General features: G+C 43.9%; 1 protein-coding gene across 3 annotated transcripts in view; it reads left to right on the top strand.

Annotated features, from left to right (window-relative positions):
* VGLL4 (vestigial like family member 4) overlaps positions 1-22,344 on the top strand; it is a 105,150-nt gene extending 82,806 nt beyond the window's left edge. For all 3 annotated transcript variants that reach the window (XM_074550131.1, XM_074550133.1, XM_074550132.1), the window contains 3 exons: positions 8,905-9,127; positions 15,703-15,817; positions 20,377-22,344. In XM_074550131.1, coding sequence (XP_074406232.1) covers positions 8,905-9,127; positions 15,703-15,817; positions 20,377-20,639 — 601 coding nt within the window. In that variant the 3' untranslated portion in view covers positions 20,640-22,344. The remainder of the gene's footprint in view (positions 1-8,904; positions 9,128-15,702; positions 15,818-20,376) is intronic.
* The last annotated feature ends 200 nt before the right edge of the window (positions 22,345-22,544 follow it).

The following is a 22,544-nucleotide window of genomic DNA, read 5'->3' as shown; positions in this document are numbered from 1 at the left end:
AGAGCAAATTGCTGCTGCTTTCAGGTTTTATTGGGGGGTTTGTTTGTTTTATTTGGTGATTTTGTATTGCTTAATTCTAAGTAAGGAACTCTTAGGATTTTTCTCCCTGGAAGTATATAATCCCATTTTGAAATACCACTTTAAATTCTAGCTTTCCCACCTCACAGTAACAGAATTAAAGTGTGCCAGGAGTTACTTTGCAGGAAATGATGTTCATCATGTGGAACAGATATTCTGTATCAGTGGGTTAGAAATCCTTAACAAAAAAAATCTTTTAACAAAAGCAGCTGCCCTATTTCAGCCCTAGTGAAGATGATAGAAAACTAATATCATAAAGATGCTGAAAATGTTCAAATCATGTTGGAATTAGGTTGCAGAACACAAGTTGGCTGTGCAGCCAGGCACTGTGTGTGTGTGAAGAGAAGGGAGTGCTTGTTCTTTGTGTCCAGTGGAACTCTGCAGCTCCCATTTGGAGCCAGCGCTGCGGTGCTGCCAGAGGCACTGAGAACGTCTGGGATCCCTTGCCTTGGAGGCACAGCAATGCTCTTGGCAGCGTTCCTGAGGGCTCTGCAGCCTGCAGGGGAGCGCAGGCAGCTCCGGCCCCTTCGCGGGCCTCCTTTTTCCCTTTTCCTGCAGCAGCTGCCAGGCAGGGCCCGCCTGTGGCTGTGGGCCGGCTGTGAAATCCCCCTGGCGGTGCCAGCCGGGAGAGCAGCCTGGGCTGAGGGCTCTGCAGCACAAACCCTGGGAACAGGTGAAATAAACAGGGCCAGGAGGCTTCTTCTCCTTTTTAATGCCTTTATTAAAAGTGACCAGCTCAGGATTGGGCGTCCCGGCAGGGCTGCAGTCCCCGTCGTGTCTCCCAGGGTGAGGAGGAGGAGGATATGGCAGCTCTGTCCACCAGGGGCAGAGCCGGGGGATCCAGTCCTCGTGGGAGCCTTTAGGGCCTGATGTCCCCCTCAGTTGTTACTTTTCTCAGCGTCTCAGCTGCCTGGTCCCGGCGTTGGGACGACTCTCTGCTCAGGGCGAGAGGGGCTCCGCATCTCTGCAGGCTCAGCACTCGGCTCCTCATGTCCAGAAACCACTTCAGTCTCTCAATTCTTATTTGGCTCGTTGTTTTTGGGGTTTTCTCGTTGCATTTTGGAGTCGAGGTCTCAAAGCCTGCTGGTCTTGGAGTCACTTTGCATAACCCCCCCCACCCTCTCAGGTGTCTTCCCTATGCTGGAAGAGAGCACTGCCTCAGGGAAGGGCCATCACCGCACCCAGCCAGGCCTTTACTATACAAAAGAGGAGATAAGCCTCAACGACCTGTGATTACCATAGCAAAGCACGAAGAACCCTGGCAGAAACAGAGATCCGGCTGCCTCCCTGTAACACTTTCTCTTTCTCACAAAAAATATTAACCGAATTTTTGTTCAAAACAACAGGGGCTTTACCCACTTAGGAGCACAAACCCCTGGGAACTGAGAGTTACCCACCTAGGAGCACAAACCCTGGGATCTGAGATTTACCGACCTAGGAGCACAAACCCTGGGAACTGAGTTACCCACCTAGGAGCACAAACCCCTGGAAACAGGGAGGTTTATCCACCTTGGAGCTGCTCACTGCCATGGCTGTGCCTTTGGGGACAGCCACCCCAGCATGTGATGCTTGGTAAGTGCTCTGATTCACTGGGTTTAAGGACTGGAGAAATTCAGTGAGGGTTGGTAGGAGTGTGTCGAGTTTTGCTAAAATAAAGCTGGAAGTAGCTGGGATAGCTGTGATGCACTGCTGATGGGCTCAGGGTTGGTAAAATTTGCTGATTTTTAAGACAAGGATTGGAGAAATTCATTGGAGGTTGGTGGGATTGGGTCTAATTTGGCTAAAATAAAGCTGTAGCTTTAAGCAAGTAGCTGGGATAACTGTGTGAACAGGGAATGGGGTGGTGGGCAGGGATCCCTGAGCTTGGCTCTGCTCTGGGCTCACCCATGGGAATTACTGGATTTTAAACCCTTGAATTGGTCTGGTATTCCCCCCACTGCTCATGGGCTCAGGGTTGGTAAAATATGCTGATTTTTAAGACAAGGATTGTGAGAAATTTACTGGGGGTTAGGAGCATTCTAATTTGGCTCAAATAAAGCTGGAAGTAGCTGGGATAGCTGGGATGGACTCAGGGTCGGTAAAATACGCTGATTTTTAAGACAAGGATTGGAGAAACTCAGTGGAGGTTGGGATTGTGTCTAATTTGGCTAAAATAAAGCTGGAAGTAGCTGGGGTAGCTGTGTGAGCAGGGAATGGGATGGATGCCTGAGTTTGGGTCTGTTCTGGGCTCACCCATGGGAATTGCTGGAATTTAAACATTGGAATTACTGGATTTTAAACCCTTGAATTGCTCTGGTATTCCCCCCACTGCTCATGGAATCAGGGTTGGTAAAATATGCTGGTTTTTAAGAGCAGGATTGGAGAAATTCACTGGAGGTTGGGATTGTGTCTAATTTTGCTCAAATAGAGCTGGAAGTAGCTGGGATAGCTGTGATGCACTGCTGATGGACTCAGGGTTGGTAAAATATGCTGATTTTTAAGGCCATGATTGGGACTGTGTCTAATTTTACTAAAATATAGCTGGGGTAGCTGTGTGAGCAGGGAATGGGATGGTGGGCATGGATGCCTGAGCTTGGCTCTGCTCTGGGCTCACCCATGGGAATTACTGGATTTTAAACCCTGGAATTGCTCTGGTATTCCCCCCACTGCTCATGGAATCAGAGTTGGTAAAATATGCTGATTTTTAAGACAAACTGGAGTCCAGCGATGGCAGAGCTGTTTGGACAGCTGGGTTTGTTTGCAGTATGTATTTTTAAGTTCTTTTTTGAGCTTGGTCAGAAATTGTGCTTTGTGATTTTGGGTCCTTATGTTTGATTTGAGAGATGCATCTCTGAACTTGGCCAGAGTATGGGGAATGTTTGAGCTCATGGACTTCAGTGCAATATGATTTTCTTCACACATTCACCTTGTGATTGCCCCTTCAGATAAAATATTTAATAGCAAAACAAGAATCATCATGATAATAACAACAACAATTTTTCCATAGAATATTATTTTGCAAGTGACGCTGTAAACTAAATTACTTCATAACATGAAATAGATGAATATAAATAATAAATGAATATAAATAATAAATAAATAGAAATAATCTGACAAATCTGTAGGATTTGCTGTTTCTGTGTGAACAGGAGGGGCTCACAAATGCTGCTGTGTTTTCACAAGGGCAGAGCTTTCATGGCACTGTCTGGTACATTTCCAGAAGAAATATCTGATGTGGAAGAGAAACTTTAGGTGTTTTTTAGTTTTCCCAGAGATGGATGAGTGGAAGGTGGATGGAGTGAGGAGAGGTGCAGAGAAGGGTATATGTGGCCCGAAGTTTAGAGTCCGGCTAGCTGAGGGCGAAAGGCCGACGCCCCTCTGCAATTCCTGGCCAGCGCCCTTCGGTGTCTGAGGGCCTCGGGCTGTGCTGGCTGCGGACTGGCTCACACCGCTGGTATAGGGGAGGAACGGAGCTGACCATTTCCCGGGGGATAAACATCGGTTTATTGAAGGTGTTGTGGGATCCAAACGCCCGGAAACCAACCGGGCAAAAGTTTGTCCATAGGGGGGTGAAACAGGATTATAAAGGAGGGGGGGTGGGTACAGGCGGAACCAATCGGGAAAGGTGAGGGGGATGAACTTCACAGAACTGACACTCCATGGAGACCAATAATCAAAAGGTAAAGGAGGTGTCCTGGGACCCCAGCCAGCCACCATCTCCAGAGAGGAGAAGGTTCTCGAAACCTGGGAGGAGAAAGGGAATGATTGACTGGACAGGGAGGAAACAACTTTCACTTATAAGGGAAACCAGGGGAGGAGCAATTACATATCGGCAACTATGAATAGCGGTTACTATGGCAACTTAGCTGACAGGCTAGCAGTGGCGGGAAAAACTGGGGGAACGAAACCATTTTACACATAATAGGGGAGAACAATACATAAATTGGGGGAATAACACAAGAAACTTAACAACACACTACAACAGAGAGGATTTTTAGGAGCAGTTCCCTGCCCAGAAGAGGAGTTGTTCTAATTTAAGAAGAGAGAATTATTTGCCTGCAGAAAGGCCCTGGGGTGTGGTGTGCTGAGATTGCTGAGATAATTTAATCATTTTAGGTGTCTTCAGCCTTCTGGGCTTGTTCCTGGAGACAAACTGATCCCATTGCCCAGTTTTTTAGTCTCTTCTTCCAAAAGTTTTCAGGGAAAATTTTTGATGTGTTTTTCTGTGTTATAATTTTTGTTTGGGTTAAGTTTTAGTTTGTTTTTTTTTTTTTGTTGTTGTTGTAATTGCCGCTGGATTGGTGGTTTTTTGGCAGAAAAATTGCCAGTTCAACAATATTTAGGGCTGTGACTCTTCATTTAAGGGGAGGATGAGTGAAATAAGCGTTGTTGTGTAAAAAGAAAAGTTTATTTTGCTTGGGAATTTCAGTAAGTTTGTTCATCAGTGGTCACTTGACAGCCCCACCCCCCAGTAAATGCAACACTAATTGTTGAAAAGGGAGTTCTAGCTCAAAAAACCCAAACAACTATTGTAGGTACATGTTTTGTTTCATGTCAGAAGCATTTATTAGGGAGTAAACAAAACTTTTGCTTTGAAAATCAGCCTGTGCTTACTAAAACAAACCAGAATAATTTTGAGTAGTGATTCTGTTTGAGGCAGTGAGAATCTCCTGGAGCTCTTGGTGGTTTTGCAGCTTGCAAATTGTAATTTGAATTGTAGAATCCCATCTAACATCCAGTTGAAAGGTGAGAATTTGGCCTGTGCACTGCAGCACCAAGAAGGAGCATTTGCTGAGCAGTGATTTTAGGTGGTTTTGGGGTTCCCAGCATATCCCAGGCTGTGTGTGAGGTTCTGCCTGCGTGCTCAGGGCTGGGCTTGTGTCCGATTTTCGGCTGTTTGAGGGGCCTGGAAAGGCCCGGGGTGGCCTTGGGGCAGCCGCGTATCAAAGGACGAGAAGAGGCTTCAGTTCTTTTCTCGGTCTCGGTGTTTATTAATTGTTTATCTAAAAGATTTTCTCTCGGCCCGACAGAGCTCTGCTCAGCAGTCAGCCATGAGCACACTCCCTGCCCTCCGGACAGTCACCTATCTTTATACCCATTGTTACGTGTACAATATTTATCATTTTTCCCCAATACCTTTCACCCTTATTGCCCGGTGCACTTTCAGTAATGACCAATCCCAAAGTGCCACCATCACCACAGAAGATGGAGGAGAAGAAGAAGAAGAAGAAGGACAGGACACGCCCCAATTCCTCCATCTTACTTCTCTAAACCCCCCTGTACAGAAATCCTAAACCCTGTGTCTCACTCTCTAATTAACCAATCCCTTCACCATTCACCCCGGTGAAACCCTCCTATCCTCATACAGGTGTCGTCTCCTGTGTAGGATCAAAGTCCAGCCACCAGACACTTCTGGAACATTCCAGGACTCCCGAGCCCCCCAAGGGTGGTCTCGGTGGCTCAGAACCTCAGGACTGAGGTGCTGAGATCCGACAGGCTGGGATCATTCCCATGCCCAGGAGCTGTTTCCATGCTGCAATCCCAGAGCAGCTACTGTAGGTTAAATATAGAGCCCCTTGTGCTGCCACCAACTCACATTTGCCTCAGTCATTGGCTCAGAGCGCTGCAATTCCAAATTCCCCTGCTGAGGCTGCTCCTGTTGGAACTCACTGGGACACTGATTCCTGGGGAACTGGGAGCTGCTGCTCAAATCCAGCCTGGAAAATGGGTTTGGAGAACACACAGGAGCAGCTGGGAAACCTCCAGGGTTGGATTTTCCGCTGGATTCCCCTAATCTGCAGCTGCTAATTTGTAATTAGTGCAAAGGGCCAAGGGGATGCAAAGGGTTACAGAGTATTGTTGTGTTGTTGGCTCTGCCCTCTCAGGCTGCCAGGGGAATTTGGCACAGAGTCCCTGTGTCCTGAGCTGCCCAAGTCACTGCCTGCCTGGCATCGGGTTAACCCAACTTCTGCCATGAGAAATGAGCTGAGATTTGATTCAGGAGCAATAATTCCTGTAGAGGAGCAATGATTCCTGTAGAGGAGGAGTGATTTCTCTATAGGAGCACTGATTTGTGTGCAGGAGCAGTGATTTCTGTACAGGAGCAATAATTTCTGTACAGGAGCAATGATTTCTCTATAGGATCAATGATTTCTGTGCAGGAACAATGATTTCTCTATAGGAGCAATGGTTTCTGTACAAGAGCAATGATTTCTGTGCAGGAGCAATGATTTCTGTGCAGGAGCACTGATTTCTCTGCAGGAGCAGTAATTTCTGTACAAGAGCAATGATTTCTGTAGAGGAGCAATGATTTCTCTATAGGAGCAATGATTTCTGTGCAGGAGCAATGATTTCTGTACAGGAGCAATGATTTCTGTAGAGGAGCAGTGAGTTCTGTGCAGGAGCAATGATTTCTGTACAGGAGCAATGATTTCTGTGCAGGAGCAATGATTTCTGTGCAGGAACAATGATTTCTCTATATACAATGATTTCTGTGCAGGAGCAATGATTTCTGTGCAGGAGCAATGATTTCTGTACAGGAGCAATGATTTCTGTGCAGGAACAATAATTTCTGTACAAGATCAATGATTTCTGTTCAGGAGCAATGATTTCTGTGCAGGAGCAGTGATTTCTGTGCAGGAACAATGATTTCTGTGCAGGAACAATGATTTCTTTACAGAAGCACTGATTTCTCTATAGGAGCAATGATTTCTATACAGGAGCAATGATTTCTCTATAGGAACAATGATTTCTGTGCAGAAACAATAATTTCTGTACAGAAGCAATAATTTCTGTGCAGCCAAGTGGCTCTGTAGCAAACAGAGGAACGGCACAGAGGAATTGTGAGCAGTTCAGCCAAATTGCTGTTCCTGATTCCAGCAGAGATTTGGATCCTCATCTCCAGGCAGGAGGTGAATTTTAGCTCTTACTGACTGAGAGCACAGAGATGACAAGGATAGAGGTTTTATTTGAAGAAAGTATTACTGGAATAAACTCTTGTTGGAGAGATGAACTTGGGAGTGGCTGCAAGATGATGAGAGGGCAGCAATGGCTTTGCCTCTCCTAATTCAGGAGTCAGGGCCTGGGCAATCCAAGGCATTGGATTTTAGGTTGAAAATAAACAAAAAAAGCCTGTGAAGGAAAGGTATTTTTAAAAGGGTGTAGTTTAAAGCCTGGAGTCCATGACCAGGGGATGTTGGGGCTGAAGGATTTAGGGCTGGGCAGGATCACCATGGGACATCCCCACACCCCATGTGGGTGTTTGAGGGGCTCCTTATTCCCCTCCATTGCAGGACTTTATCTCAGCCTTGTGTGTGGAGAGACTTCCTCAGACACTGAAATAAGGAGTAGCTTTTGGTCTTGTAACTTATTTCAGCACTGAATGTTGATTCCTTATCTCTGCCTCTCATCAGAGCCTTTTTAAAGATTTTCCTGTATATTAATGATAGACTTTAAAAAACAGGAGAAAAACCACCTTGGGTTCCACTTATACCAACTTGAATTTCACACACAGACAGGACACAGAAGAAGTTTCACTGCTACTCAAGAATGATCCAAAGTCAGGTTGTTATTTTTATTTTCCATAGAGCCAGTGGTGTCTGATGCTTCTGAGCTGGGATTTGCAGCTGACTCCAGGCTGCTGGGGATGCCCACGTTCACCTGGTGATGAGAGAAATGCTTTTCCCTTCAGTCACTGGTTTGCCTTTAATGACAGCTCTGTTGCAGTGTGGAAGCTGAAATCCCTCATCCACAGGCACAAACCCAGCTTTCTTTTCATTGCAGTGAATGATGAGCTCATTATGTGAGCACAGCTACAGGGATTTATCAGGAGTAGCTGGAAATTAGTTTTTTGATAGAGGAGTTGTAAATAAAAGATTCTGAGATAACTGCAGTGTAATTTGCTTTTCCTTCACTTTCTCCTCTGAAAATATTGCTTCCTGCCTTGATTCCCTGCATTTTTGCTGATATCAGCCATGTCTTTTCAGTAAAATAAACTTTTCTTGGGCTTCAGCAATGCTTAGGGAATATTGCAGTGTTAGATGGAGTGGGATTGGTCTGATGTTTGGAAAAGTTGTTTCTTGGTGCTTGTGGATGAGTATCTGAAGGAATCCTAGGCTGAAGAGAGATGCTGGTTGGTCTTGGGTAGATGGTTGTTAATTGCTGCCCCAAGATGTGCAGGGTGTCTCTGCTTCAGCCTGCACAGCTGAAGAACGAGTCTGGACTCTTCACTTTTTGGTCTTGAAATTATTTCTTAATTCTTATCTATCAAATTTTCTTTCTGCCAGGCTGAGATCTGCTGAGCAGGGCAGCCACAGGCACTCGGTGTTGTCCTTTTATACCACAAACTACTTACACATATTTACACTTAATTCCCAATACCTATCACCTGTGTTAGACAGTGAGCTTCTACTCTAAACCAATCCCAAAGTGCCAACATCACTGCAGAAAATGGAGAACAAGAAGAAGGAAGGTTGGACATGCCCAAGTTTCTCCATCTTGTCCCCACAACCCCCATACCAATAAAGTCTACATTTTCACCCTGTGATAATTGTATTATTATACTATTCAAACCTCTGTGACTTTCAGGTCCTCATACAGAGCTGGCAAATTGCTCCAAGGGTCACAATCAAATCCTCAGGTTTGGGGATTTGAGCCCCCTGGTGGGGTCCTGGCAACTCTGGACCCCCAGAGGGATGCGCTGAGCTCCGCCAGGTTGGCACACCTGGCAGATGTGGGGGTTGGGGGCATTCCCCCTGGCAAGGTGCCCTCCTGCCAGGGCTGCTGGAAGGCTGGGTGTGTCAGGGCAGCCTGGAAGCACACCAACCCTGTCCCTGTTTGCCCCTGCAGAAGCAAGCCCGCCAACGGCGATTACCGCAAGGAGCACCGCGAGCGCAGCCGCAGCCCCATCGAGCGGGCGGCCGCGCCCACCGTCAGCCTGCACGCCAACCACATGTACTCCTCCATCCCCAGCCTGAGCATGGAGCAGCCCCTAGCACTGACCAAAAACAGCCTGGATGCAGCCAGGACAGTGGGCATCTCCCCCAGCCTGAGCAGCGTGGAGCGGCAGCAGGTACGGGGCTGGCACCGGGCTTGGCACTGGGATCGGGCCGTGGGCACGGGGAGGGCTCTGGGGACAGGCACAGGCTGCTCCTCGGGCAGCACGGGGTTAACAGTGCACCCTGAGTGGCACAGGGTCATCGTGGCATTCCCTGGGACATCCCCAAGCTTGGGAAGGCAGCAGTTGTATTTGGGAATGCATGAATTTTATTTGAGAATATTTGGGAAGGCAACAGTTGTATTTGGGAATGCATGAATTTGATTTGAGAATATTTGGGAATGCAGGAGTTGTATTTGGGAATGCAGGAGTTGTATTTGAGAATATTTGGGAATGCATGAATTTTATTTAAGAATATTTGGGAGTGCATGAGTTGTATTTGGGAATGCCTGAATTTGATTTGGGAATGCATAGGTTTTATTAGGGAATATTTGGGAAGGCAGGAGTTGTATTTGGGAATGCATGAATTTTATTTGAGAATATTTGGGATTGCAGGAGTTGTGTTTGGGAATGCATGAATCATATTTAGGGATGTGTGAGTTTTTATTGGGAATGCATGTGTTGTATTTAGGAATGCATGGATTTTATTTGGGAATGCATAGGTTTTATTAGGGAATATTTGGGAATGCATGAATTTTATTTAGGAATGCAGGAGTTGTATTTGGGAATGTGTGAGTTTTTATTTGGGAATGCATGCATTGTATTTGGAAATACATGAGTTGTATTTGGGAATGCCTGTGTTGTATTAAGGAATGCATGGATTTTATTTGGGAATGCAGGAGTTGTATTTGGGAATATTTGGGAATGTAGGAGTTGTATTTGGGAATGCAGGAGCTGCATTTGGGAATATTTGGGAATGCAGGAGCTGTATTTGGGAATGCAGGAGCTGCATTTGGGAATATTTGGGAATGCAGGAGCTGTATTTGGGAATGCAGGAGCTGTATTTGGGAATATTTGGGAATGCATGAGTTGTATTTAGGAATGCATAAGTTTTATTTGAGAATGCAGAAATTGTATTTGGGAATGCATTCAATTGTATTTGGGAATGGGTGAATTTTTATTTGGAATTCAGGAGTTGTATTTAGGAATATTTGGGAATGCAGGAGTTGTATTTGGGAATGCATGAATTTTATTTGAGAATATTTGGGATTGCAGGAGTTGTATTTGGGAATGCATGAATCATATTTAGGGATGTGTGAGTTTTTATTGGGAATGCATGTGTTGTATTTAGGAATGCATGGATTTTATTTGGGAATGCATAGGTTTTATTTGGGAATGCAGGAGTTGTATTTGAGAATATTTGGGAGTGCAGGAGTTGTATTTGGGAATATTTGGGAAGGCAGGAGTTGTATTTGGGAATGCATGAATTTTATTTGGGAACGCATATGTTTTATTGGGGAATATTTGGGAGTGCAGGAGTTTTATTTGGGAATGCATGTGTTGTATTTAGGAATGCATAAGTTTTATTTGAGAATGCAGAAATTGTATTTGGGAATGCATTCAGTTGTATTTGGGAATGGGTGAATTTTTATTTGGAATTCAGGAGTTGTATTTGGGAATATTTGGGAAGGCAGGAGTTGTATTTGGGAATGCATGAATTTTATTTGGGAATGTATAGGTTTTATTAGGGAATATTTGAGAGTGCAGGAGTTGCATTTGGGAATGCATGAATCATATTTAGGGATGTGTGAGTTTTTATTGGGAATGCAGGAGTTGTATTTAGGAATGCATAAGTTTTATTTGAGAATGCAGAAATTGTATTTGGGAATGCATTCAATTGTATTTGGGAATGGGTGAATTTTTATTTGGAATTCAGGAGTTGTATTTAGGAATATTTGGGAATGCAGGAGTTGTATTTGGGAATACCTGAGTTGTATTTGGGAATGCATGAATTTTATTTGAGAATATTTGGGAATGCATGAATCATATTTAGGGATGTGTGAGTTTAATGGGAATGCATGTGTTGTATTTAGGAATGCATGAATTTGATTTGGGAATGCATAGGTTTTATTAGGGAATATTTGGGAGTGCAGGAGTTGTATTTGGGAATGCATAGGTTTTATTTGGGAATGCATGAATCATATTTAGGGATGTGTGAGTTTTTATTTGGAAATCCATGTGTTTTATTTGGGAATATTTGAGAATGCAAGAGTTTTTATTTGGGAATGCATGAATTTTATTTGGGAATATTTGGGAATGTGTGAGCTTTATTTAGGAATGCATGCATTGTATTTGGGAATGTGTGAGTTTGTATTTGGGAATGCCTGTGTTGTATTTAGGAATGCATGAGTTTGTATTTGGGAATGCAGGAGTTGTATTTGGGAATGCAAGAGTTGTATTTGGGAATGTGTGAGTTTTTATTTGGGAATGCACAAATTTTATTTGGAAATATTTGGGAATGCTTGCATTGTATTTGGGAATGTGTGAGTTTGTATTTGGGAATGCAGGAGTTGTGTTTGGGAATGTATGAATTTTATTTGGGAATGCACAAATTTTATTTGGGAGTGGATGAGTTGTATTGAGGAATGTATGTATTTTATTTGGGAATTTATGAGTTGTATTTGGGACTGCATGTGTTGTATTTGGGAATGCATGCATTTTATTTGAGAATGCAGTTTTATTTTGAAATGCAGGAGTTGTATTTGGGAATGCATGAGTTTGTATTTAGGAATGCACAAATTGTATTTGGGAATGCATGAGTTTGTATTTAGGAATGCACAAATTGTATTTGGGAATGCATGCATTTTATTTGGGAATGCATGCATTTTATTTGGGGATGTATGAGTTTTATTTGGGAATGCATGAGTTTGTATTTGGGAATGCAGGAGTTTTTATTAGGAATAGCTGTGTTTTCACAGGGAATTCAGAGTGTGCCTGGCTCAGGGATTTTTTGGTGGTGGTTCTTTGCTTTGCCACCTTGCACATGGCATTTGTTTTGCTGCAGAAGGGCACAGCTGAGCCATTTCTGTAGGCAAGGGCAGTTTCCTCACTTTTATCCCTCCTACAAGTGGAAACAAAGCAGGGAATTGAGCTGTGATGAGCTGCACCCTGAGAAATTCAACTGGCTCAGGCAGCCAAGCTCTGCCTTCCCTGGGTCCCTCTCTGCTCGATTTTGAACTAGATTACAATCATTTTTTTGGGAAAACAAGACATTGGGGCAAGGCCTTGCTGAGAACACAGAGTAGAAATCATACAAAATAAAAAGTGTACTGAAAAAAATAAATCCTAGTTTGATAATTCCTTGTTTTGGGGATTAACATGTAGAATGAGATTTCATTTCTAATAAAACAGGTAGGAGAAGAATACCTTATTTGCAGCAGGACATGTTATTCAGCTGCTATAGTCAGTGATTATTACTAAATTCTGACTTTATCTCAATATTTTTATAAAAGTTTCTATATTCTATGCACACAGAACCATAGCAGAGGTTAAGGAACCCTTATAGGTTTCTCAAGGTGTTGGCATGTGCATTTCTGATATATTATTACCTGATATATTATTATCTCTGCTCCCCACCTCCTGCATGTCCAACAAACTCTTCTGAAGAGAATTAAATTCACGCCTTTCTCAAAAACCACTTCTGAGAAGCACAGAATCCTCGCCCCTACAGAAAATAATTCCTCCCACATGTGAGCTGTTTACAGAAAAATCAAATCATTCTTTTCTTTTGCTTGATTTACTTTTTTTCTACTTTGCTGCCAATGCAGTATGAGGTAAAAAACCTCATTGCTGTTTTGGCCTGGCAAAAATGATGTGAAACTTCCCTGGAAAGCTCAGCTCTTTGACTTTACTGTTCTTGCTCTTACTCTGCCTAAAGCACCACCAAAGAAGGGAAATTTTTTCCTTTCTCACTGACTTTTTATGGGAGTAGGTGATTTTTTTGTGGGTAAAATTTTCAAGAAATTCAATTCCATCAGTTCTGTTAATCTTTTGAACACTTACTAGTTAATTTGCATTGAGTATAATGGACTCCTTGCATCATCAAATATTTATTCCAATACCTGTTTTATTTCCCTTCAGCCACCTGGAGAAACTGGGACATTTCTTTTCCCAAGGCTTTGTGTAAATATCCATAGTAAACAACTCTGAAAAGAGAATTTTATGTCACACTTAAAGCACAGATGGAGGAGTTGTAATGTCATGCAGCTGTGAATAGACATTTTGGGCAATTTGCATGTGCTGAGAATGACAGTGAAGTTAATTAAGTATTAATTAATTCACCTGTTGGAAAGACAGGTGAGTTCCAACAAGAAAGAATTTGTGGTCCAGGCTGGCTCAGAGTTCTTCATATTTATTGTGCATCCCATGGGATTAGGATGCACTGGGCAATCCAGGGGTAGGGCTGGGAAAACTCAACTTCTGAATAAAAATTACAACACCCAGACAATAAAAAACCTGGAAAATCTGCAAAACCCTTCTATGTGTGGCCACAGAATGAAACAAACATTTCATGTGTTGATGTGGAACTCAGTGCAGGTGACACAATCACTGTAAAATCATTTCAGAGTTCTGCTTTCACACTGCCATTTTTCTGTTCACTGAAATAACCTCTAGGGAAATGCAATGGATTTTTTAAAATTGATTTTTATTTTTTAATCAAAGAAACAGCTGGATATTTAGGGGCTTAATATGAATTGGATAATTTATTAATTTAGTTGCCATGGCTATGAAGTTGCAAAAATCAGTGGAAAATGAATTTTAAGATTTACCTTCGCACTGCCATTTTTCTGTACATTTGCATAACAACCATTGCAGAAATGTGATGTAGATTTTTACTTTTAATAAAAGAAAAAGCTGAATATTTGGGGGTTAATATGAATTGGATAGTTTATGGATTTATTTGCTGTAAACTTGCAACAATCAGTATAAAATTATTTTTAAGTTTACCTTTGCACTGCCCTTTTTCTGTTCACCTACATAAGAACCATTATGGAAATGTGATGTGGATTTTTATTTTTAATCCAAGAAACAGCTGAATATTTGGGGGTTTAATAAGAATTAGATAGTTTATGCATTTATTTGCTGTGAAGTTACAACAATCAGTGTAAATTGTTTTTAAGTTTACCTTCGCACTGCCCTTGTTCTGTTCACTTACATAAGAACCGTTATGGAAATGTGATGTGGATTTTAATTTTTAATTAAAGAAACAGCTGAATAATTAGGGGTTTAATATGAATTGGATGGTTTATGAATTTAATATGAATTGGATAGTTTATGAATTTAATATGAATTGGATAGTTTATGAATTTAATTGCCATGGCTGAGAAGTTGCAACAGTCAGTATAAAATTATTTTTAAGGTTTTCCCTCACACTGCCCTTTTTCTGTTCACTTACATAAGAACCTTTGTGGAAATATGATGTGGATTTTCATTTTTAATCATAGAAACAGCTGAATATTTAGGGGTTTAATATGAATTAGATAGTTTATGGATTTAATATGAATTGGATAGTTTATGGATTTATTTGCTGTAAACTTGCAACAATCAGTGTAAAATTATTTTTAAGTTTTACTTTCTCACTTTTCCTTTCTCCTTTTTCTGTTCACATACATAAGAACCACTGTGGATTTTTATTTTTAATCAGAGAAACAGCTGAATATTTAGGGGTTTAATATGAATTAGATAATTTATGGATTTATTTGCTATGAAATTGCAACAATCAGTGTAAAATTATATTTAAATTTTGCCTTCACATTGCTCTTTTTCTGTTTGCGTACATAAGAACCGCTGTGGAAATGCGATGTGGATTTTCATTTTTAATTAAAGAAACAGCTGAATATTTAGGGATTTAATATGAATTGGATGATTTATGGGTTTAATATGAATTGGATGGTTTATGGGTTTAATTGCTGTGAAGTTACAACAATCAGTGTAAAATTGTTTTTAAGTTTTACTTTTACACTATCCCTTTTGCAGTCCACTTACATAAAAGCCATTTTGGAAATGTAAGGTGGATTTTTATTTTTAATCAAAAAACCAGCAGAATATTAGGGGGTTTAATTTGATTTAGATAATTTATGCATTTATTTGCTGTGAAGTTACAACAATCAGTGTAAAATTGTTTTTAAGATTTACTTTCACAGCGCCATTTTTCTGTTCACGTACATAAGAACCGCTGTGGAAATGTGATTTGGATTTTCATTTTTAATCCAAGAAACAGCTGAATATTTAGGGATTTAATATGAATTGGACAGTTTATGAATTTAATTCTCATGGCTGTGAAGTTGCAACAATCAGTGTAAAATTGTTTTTAAGATTTACCTTCACGCTGCCCTTTTTCTGTTCACGTACATAAGAATCGCTGTGGAAATGTGATGTGGATTTTCACTTTTAATTGAAGAAACAACTGAATATTTGGGGGTTTAATATGAATTGGATAGTTTATGGGTTTAATTGCTGTGAGATTGCAACAATTATTTTTAAAATTTACCTTCACGCTGCCCTTTTTCTGTTCACGTACATAAGAACCGCTGTGGAAATGCGATGTGGATTTTCATTTTTAATCCAAGAATCACCTGAATATTTGGTGGTTGATATGCAGAGGGTTGAATTGCTGTGCTGAATGTGCCCCTGCGCTTGTGTCCCCCCAGAACCGTCCCTCTGTGATCACCTGTGCCTCTGCCAACAACCGCAACTGCAACCTGTCCCACTGCCCCGTCGCCCACAGCGCCTGCTCCGGGGCTGCCTACAGGAGACCCTCCAGCTGTAAGTGCCACCCTGGGCCTGGCAGGGACAGGGGGCTGCTCAGGGGGGCAGCAGCCTCCCCTGAAATGGGAAATGTCAACCCCCTCCTATTGAAGTTGGAGGGAGACGACCCACCTTGCATTGGTCAGCATCGACTCCGGTTTATTAATCCATCAATCACTTTTTATAACAGTGTTAATCAAGTTCATGCATATTGCAAAATCTGAGCTCACAATAGGCCAGAGATTACACACCAACTCCTCCTTATGTTTCCAATACCAAGATTTGGGTTCTCAAAATTATTCTTGCTTTCCCAAAACAGCCAAAGATAGAACATCCACGTGTTATGAGAAAGCTGCCTGAGAACTCTGATGTGCAAGGCTCTCAAGGCCTTCATGTTTGTCACTTTTACCTGTAATTAAAAATAACCTGAGAACCTCTGCTGTTCACAGAAACAGGCTGTGAGAACCTGCTCCTCACAGCTGCCTTCTAGGCCATCCCTGAAAAAATCTCCAACCCCCTCCCTCTGAATTAGCACAGTTTTGAAATGAAGGGGCTCCCAGGCAGAGATAAGGGCGTAGGAGTAACAGTTGTCGACTAGGGAAATGAAAATACAATGCAGTGATACAAACCAGCACTGCCAGAGTCAGGATAGGAGCTGACTCTGTGGGTCAGGGAGGTGTCCCAGCCCCATCCATGGGGGCTCAGCCCTCCTGCAGTGCCAGCTGTGGCTCTGGTGGAGCAGGGATCTGTGGTTCTGCTTCTCCAGGGATCCTGCACAAGGAGGGAGTTTTCCCCTGAAGGTCCCAGGAGAGCAGCTCCACTGGGCATGGGAACAGGGCTGGGTGTTTCCAGAAAAGATCTGTTCCTGTCAGGTGAAGAGGGGTCTGTGCATGACACTTGGGTTTATTTTAGGATCAATTCCTCCAAATTATTATAGTTTTGAAATTAAGGGGCTCTCAGGCAAAGATATGGGAATAGGAATAACAGTTCTTTATTAGGAAATACAAAATGCAGTGATGCAAACCAAACCACTGGCAGAATCAGAATAGGGATTGACCCCCTGTGTGTCAGGGGGTGTCCCAGCCCCATCCATGGGGGCTCAGCCCTCCTGCAGTGCCAGCTGTGGCTCTGCTGCAGCAGGGATCCTGCACAAGGGGGGAGTTTTCCTCTGAAATTCCAGTGGTGGTTTAGATGGGCCTGGTCTTTCTCTGGGAATGCAGCGGGCAGAGGCTGCTGAGGTGTCCCAAACCTCAGATTGGATCCAGGTAGGAATGCTTGGCTCCTCCCCTGGGCGGAGCTTCTCCCCATGGCATGATGGAATTTTATCAGCCCTGCAGGGACACTCAGTGGCCCATTAACAGAAAATATCTCCTGGAAGGAGGATGGGTTTGTGGGAGAGATAAAGAAAACTGCCCAATGAACAGCAGATACCTGCCCCAGCTGGCTCTAAGAGCTGGCAATAGAACACACAGCCCCAGACACGTCCTTAAGGCAGTGCCACCCTCCAGCCTGCCCTCACTGGGGTGCCAGCAGAGCAGAGTGGTCCCCACTGTGCCCACACTGACAGGGAGAAAAGGAGGTGAAATGATGGCCACCCCTTTGTCTGCTCCTGTGCCACAGCTGGAGGTACTGCTGCAGAGCCAGGGAGAGAGAGGTGTTCTTTCTTCTTGCATGGAAAAGCTTATTTAAAAAAACAACCAAGCACCCCACACAGACAAATTAGTCATTATGTTTATTTTAATCCCGCTGACAAACAGCAGCCAGGGCCAGCAGATCCCCCCACGCTGGTTTTTAGGAGCTGTAGTTTCCCCTGCTCTCTCAATGGCCAGGAGACTCTGGGGATTCAGCTGCACTCACAGAAATCTTTCCTGCAGCCACAAACAGCCTCCCAAAGCCTGGGCCCTGCACCCTGCTCTGCATGGAGAGCACAAAAACCTTTGGAGGGCAGTTGCTACAGCAACCCAGGCAGGGAGCTTTAGCTTTGTGCCTTGGTGAAATCCGCTCAGGCAGCAGTGGCTGGGAGGGCTGGGCTGTTCCTGCTCCCTCTCCCTGCTCACAGAGCACAGGGCAGCTCAGCCCTTCCCCTGCAAGCCCTTTACCTGCTGGGCACAGCTTCAGCTTGCAGGGCAGGATGTGTCCATGGAACAATACCAGCCTGATGGAGGCAGCAACCTAAAGCCCACATTAAGCAGGATAATTATTAGTATTTTGCTACAAATAGCTTTTTTTAAATTATTTTTATAAAGATCAGTATTCTGTTGATAGAGAATTGGGAGCTGTTGTAGAATTGGGAGCTGAAGGAGCCCCTTAGACTCTTGAAGAAATCAATCATTGAGGATCTCAGATGTTGTAAACTCACAAACTGGTGCAATGGTCCCAGGAGAGCAGCTCCACTGGGCACGGGAACAGGGCTGGGTGTTTCCAGAAAAGATCTGTTCCTGTCAGGTGAAGAGGGGTCTGTGCATGGCACTTGGGTTTATTTTAGGATCAATCAAGCAGCAGGGCTGTGCCATGGATCCCAACAGTTCCATGTATTTTTTGGAAAGACAGTTCTTATTAAGACACACAAATACTGATTCTAAACTGTAAAACTGCAGTGCTCTTATATTTAGTCTGAGGAATTACTACAGTTTTTGGTCAAAAGCTGCCTTTTAAGGCTTTTGTAACAGTCTTACAGCATTTACTGATTCATTTAGCCCTGACTGCTCCCAGCACAAGTGTGGAGTGAGATGAAAGCCTGAGCCCAGCTTTTGGCATGCTGCAGTTTAGGATGGGCTCTCCTCACACCTGACTGCTATCAGCAGCCTTGGGAGCTGATTTTAAACAACTCTTTACATCATTAGCTCCATTTAAGCCTAAATATAAATTCTGTGTGATTGTTTTGGGAGAAGGTTTCCATAGAACTGGAGCTGGAGCTGTTAGTTGCCTGAGGGAGAAATACAATTACATATAAATGCTCACAGAAACATAAAAATATTTAATTCCATTGCTTTTTTTTTAGTTTTAACTCCTTCCTTGCCATCTCCTTGCCCACTCCCAGGTCTGTAAGGGTGTGAGGAAGGTCATCTTAGTGATGGGGACTTGTAGTGACAGGGCATTAAGCTACAGGGGAGATGATTTGGGGGTTGGAATCCTCTCCCCTGAGATGGAGGGGTGTAGAAGGCCCTGGGCAGAGCTCAGACCCCTTCCAGATCCTAAAAAGGCTCCAGGAGAGCTGGGGAGGGACTGGGGACAAGGGATGGAGTGGTGGGATAAGGGGAATGGCTTCCCATGGCCCTGAGGGCAGGATTGAATGGGATATTGGGAAGGAATTATTTCTGTGAGGGTGAAATGTGTAAAACTGGGGGGCTTAGGTGTTGGCTTGGTTTCCAACCAATATCAACTGAAAAACCAATATTGGTTTGGTTTTTCCTTCCAATATCCCATCCAACCCTGAGGGCAGGTTTGGATGGGATATGGGGAAGGAATTGTTCCTGAGGGTAGGCAGGGTTGGGTGGGATATTGGGAAGGAATTGTTCCTGAGGGTGGGCAGGCCCTGAGGCAGGAATGGATGGGATATTGGGAAGGAATTGTTCCTGAGGGTGGGCAGGGATGGGTGGGATATGGGGAAGGAATTGTTCCTGAGGGTGGGCAGGGATGGATAGGGTATTGGGAAGGAATTGTTCCTGAGGGTGGGCAGGAATGGATGGGATATTGGGAAGGAATTGTTCCTGAGGGTGGGCAGGGATGGATAGGGTATTGGGAAGGAATTGTTCCTGAGGGTGGGCAGGGATGGGTGGGATATGGGGAAGGAATTGTTCCTGAGGGTGGGCAGGGATGGATAGGGTATTGGGAAGGAATTGTTCCTGAGGGTGGGCAGGAATGGATGGGATATTGGGAAGGAATTGTTCCTGAGGGTGGGCAGGCCCTGAGGCAGGAATGGATGGGATATTGGGAAGGAATTGTTCCTGAGGGTGGGCAGGAATGGATGGGATATTGGGAAGGAATTGTTCCTGAGGGTGGGCAGGCCCTGAGGCAGGAATGGATGGGATATTGGGAAGGAATTGTTCCTGAGGGTGGGCAGGAATGGATGGGATATTGGGAAGGAATTGTTCCTGAGGGTGGGCAGGCCCTGAGGCAGGAATGGATGGGATATTGGGAAGGAGTTGTTCCTGAGGGGGGGGCAGGAATGGATGGGATATTGGGAAGGAATTGTTCCTGAGGGTGGGCAGGCCCTGAGGCAGGAATGGATGGGATATTGGGAAGGAGTTGTTCCTGAGGGTGGGCAGGAATGGATGGGATATTGGGAAGGAATTGTTCCTGAGGGTGAGCAGGGATGGGTGGGATATTGGGAAGGAGCTGTTCCTGAGGGTGGGCAGGCCCTGGCTGCTGTGGCTGCCCCTGGATCCCTGGCAGTGCCCAAGGCCAGGTTGGACACTGGGGCTGGGAGCAGCCTGGAACCCGGGAAGGTGTGGTTAGGGGTGGTTGAGCATTAAGCTCCCTCCAAGCCAAGCCATTTCAAGACATGTGAGAGAAAGCAGCACGAGGTGCAGTGTGCAGAGTCTGAAGTGCCCCTCTGTGTGCTGCTGTCCCCACAGCCACCACTGCGTGTGACCCGGTGGTGGAGGAGCACTTCCGCAGGAGCCTGGGCAAGAACTACAAGGAGCCGGAGCCTGTGGCGAACTCGGTGTCCATCACGGGCTCGGTGGATGATCACTTTGCCAAAGCCCTGGGGGACACGTGGCTGCAGATCAAGGCTGCCAAGGACGCCGTGGGCGGCAGCCCCGAGGCGCGGCGGGGCCGGGCGTCGCCCTCCTCACACATGGTCAGCCACAACCACTCGCCCTCGGTGGCCTCCTGAGGACAGAGCCCTTCCCGCCGGCAGCTGCATGCTTTGACTGAGCTTGGAACAAGTGCTTCACTAGTGCTGGGGAGGGGAGGTTAGTTTGCAGCACATGGTTTGGTGTACTCACTTTGTTGGTTTTTTTTTTTGTTGTTGTTTTTGTAAAAGGGTGCCCTTAAAGATGATAGCAGGAACTATTTCATAAAGATTCATACGATGTAGCATCCTTTTCTTCCTGCCTCAATTACCAAAGAAACCTCTGATGCAAATCTGCTGCCCCTTAAAAAAATAATGCACGCTAATCCACAAAAGCCATTACACTTAGTTGGTTGACCCAAGTGCTTTTTATGCTTTTCTTAGCTTTTCTCAAGACTAGAATTTGTCTGGTTTGCTTACATTGCTTTTTTTTTTTTTTTCCCTCTGTGAAGTAATTTTGTATGTATATACTTGAAAAGAACTGTCATGTATGATTTGCACTATTGGAGGAGGACTGAAGTTGCACAGCAACTTTCTGGAAGAGGCTAAATATTTTGAGGGCAAACTGCTGAAAAAAGGGTTTAAGGATGACATTTCTATCAGTTTGATTTTTTTCTTAGAGCAAAACAGCTTTGGAAGGGGAAGTCTCATACAGGTTATAGGTCTTTCTCTCTTTAGATTTCAGGTGCTTAGTGCTTGCAACTGGACTGCATAATTTACAGAACACGGGCATTTTTTCCTAAACACTGCAGTTTGTTAGAATAGAGCTGAGGTTGGAGGGTTCCATAGTGCTTAACGATGCATGTTTTATGAAAAATAGCTGGTATCTATTAATGTATAGACAGTAAGAATCATAATACTTATTAGCTTCTCTTCAGAATTAGTTTATTTTTGTCAGTAACAACCCTAGATATACTTACTGCTGGTACAGTTGTACTCTATGATATTTGTATTTGCTATTCACTTTAGTGGCAGCGGCACCGAGGGCAGCTCAGGACAGGCCTCGTGCAGCACTGCTGCTTCACAGGGATCTGCTTCCCAACCCCACCCCGAACTAGCTGCAGGAACTGCTACCCTCACACATCCTGCCTGGACAACAGATTGTTACAGTTTGTCAAAGATGATCTTTCCCTTTGTTTCTTTGATTTTGGTTGGTTTTTTTTAAAGCCTACCCATCAGCCTACGCCGAGTCGCAGCATACATTCCTCCAGTAGGTTTTATACAGGTATTACTGCATTTATTATCATTTGCTATATTAATAGCTACTAACTAGAAATTAGGCAGTAGAGGCAGGCATAAAACCACAGCTGTGCTAGTGCTAAGAGCTTCTCTTTCTTCTTGTTAAGTGTAACTACTCTCCCCAGTACATTCCATCTTCCCAGGACAGTTGCAGCCAGGCCTTGGTTTTTATGCTGGGCTCCCTGAAAGTCTGGGCTCAGTGTAGGAAGTGAGAACTGGTTGGAAGATGAACTCCACGTGATGTATTATGGACTATGTTACAGTATTGGGTCCATTGTGGCTTTTATTTTATGCTTCTTTTGGTTTGTTTTGTTTTTTTTTTTTTTTTAAAGTTAAGCTATTTAATTTGGAAAAGGTGCAGGGTAGAAAGAGATCGGGAGATTGGCTCTTACTCTTGGTGAGAAGGTGGCTGCTCAATTTTCTGTAAAAAAATAAAAAAAAAACCACAAAAAAACCCCAACCCAACACCTAAACCCCCCAGTTTTACACATTTCACTACCATCTTACTGGGTAGTCAATGCTTCCTTGCTTTGGCATTCAGTACCCTACTCTCTGTAGGAAGATTGTTAAAAGAACACTTTTTTATATAGGTAACTTTAAGACCATCGTTACGCTGTGCGTAAAGAATGTACAGAGAAATTTGTAGGTATTTTTTGAGGAACAATTAATTTGTTAATGATATGTAGCTATTTAATTTTTTCCCTTTTC

Source organism: Zonotrichia albicollis, chromosome 12 (assembly GCF_047830755.1).
Source record: "Zonotrichia albicollis isolate bZonAlb1 chromosome 12, bZonAlb1.hap1, whole genome shotgun sequence".
In the NCBI taxonomy this organism is placed as follows: Eukaryota; Metazoa; Chordata; class Aves; order Passeriformes; family Passerellidae; genus Zonotrichia; species Zonotrichia albicollis.
The sequence above is the reverse complement of the archived record's forward strand: the minus strand, read 5'-3'. Positions and strand labels throughout refer to the sequence as shown.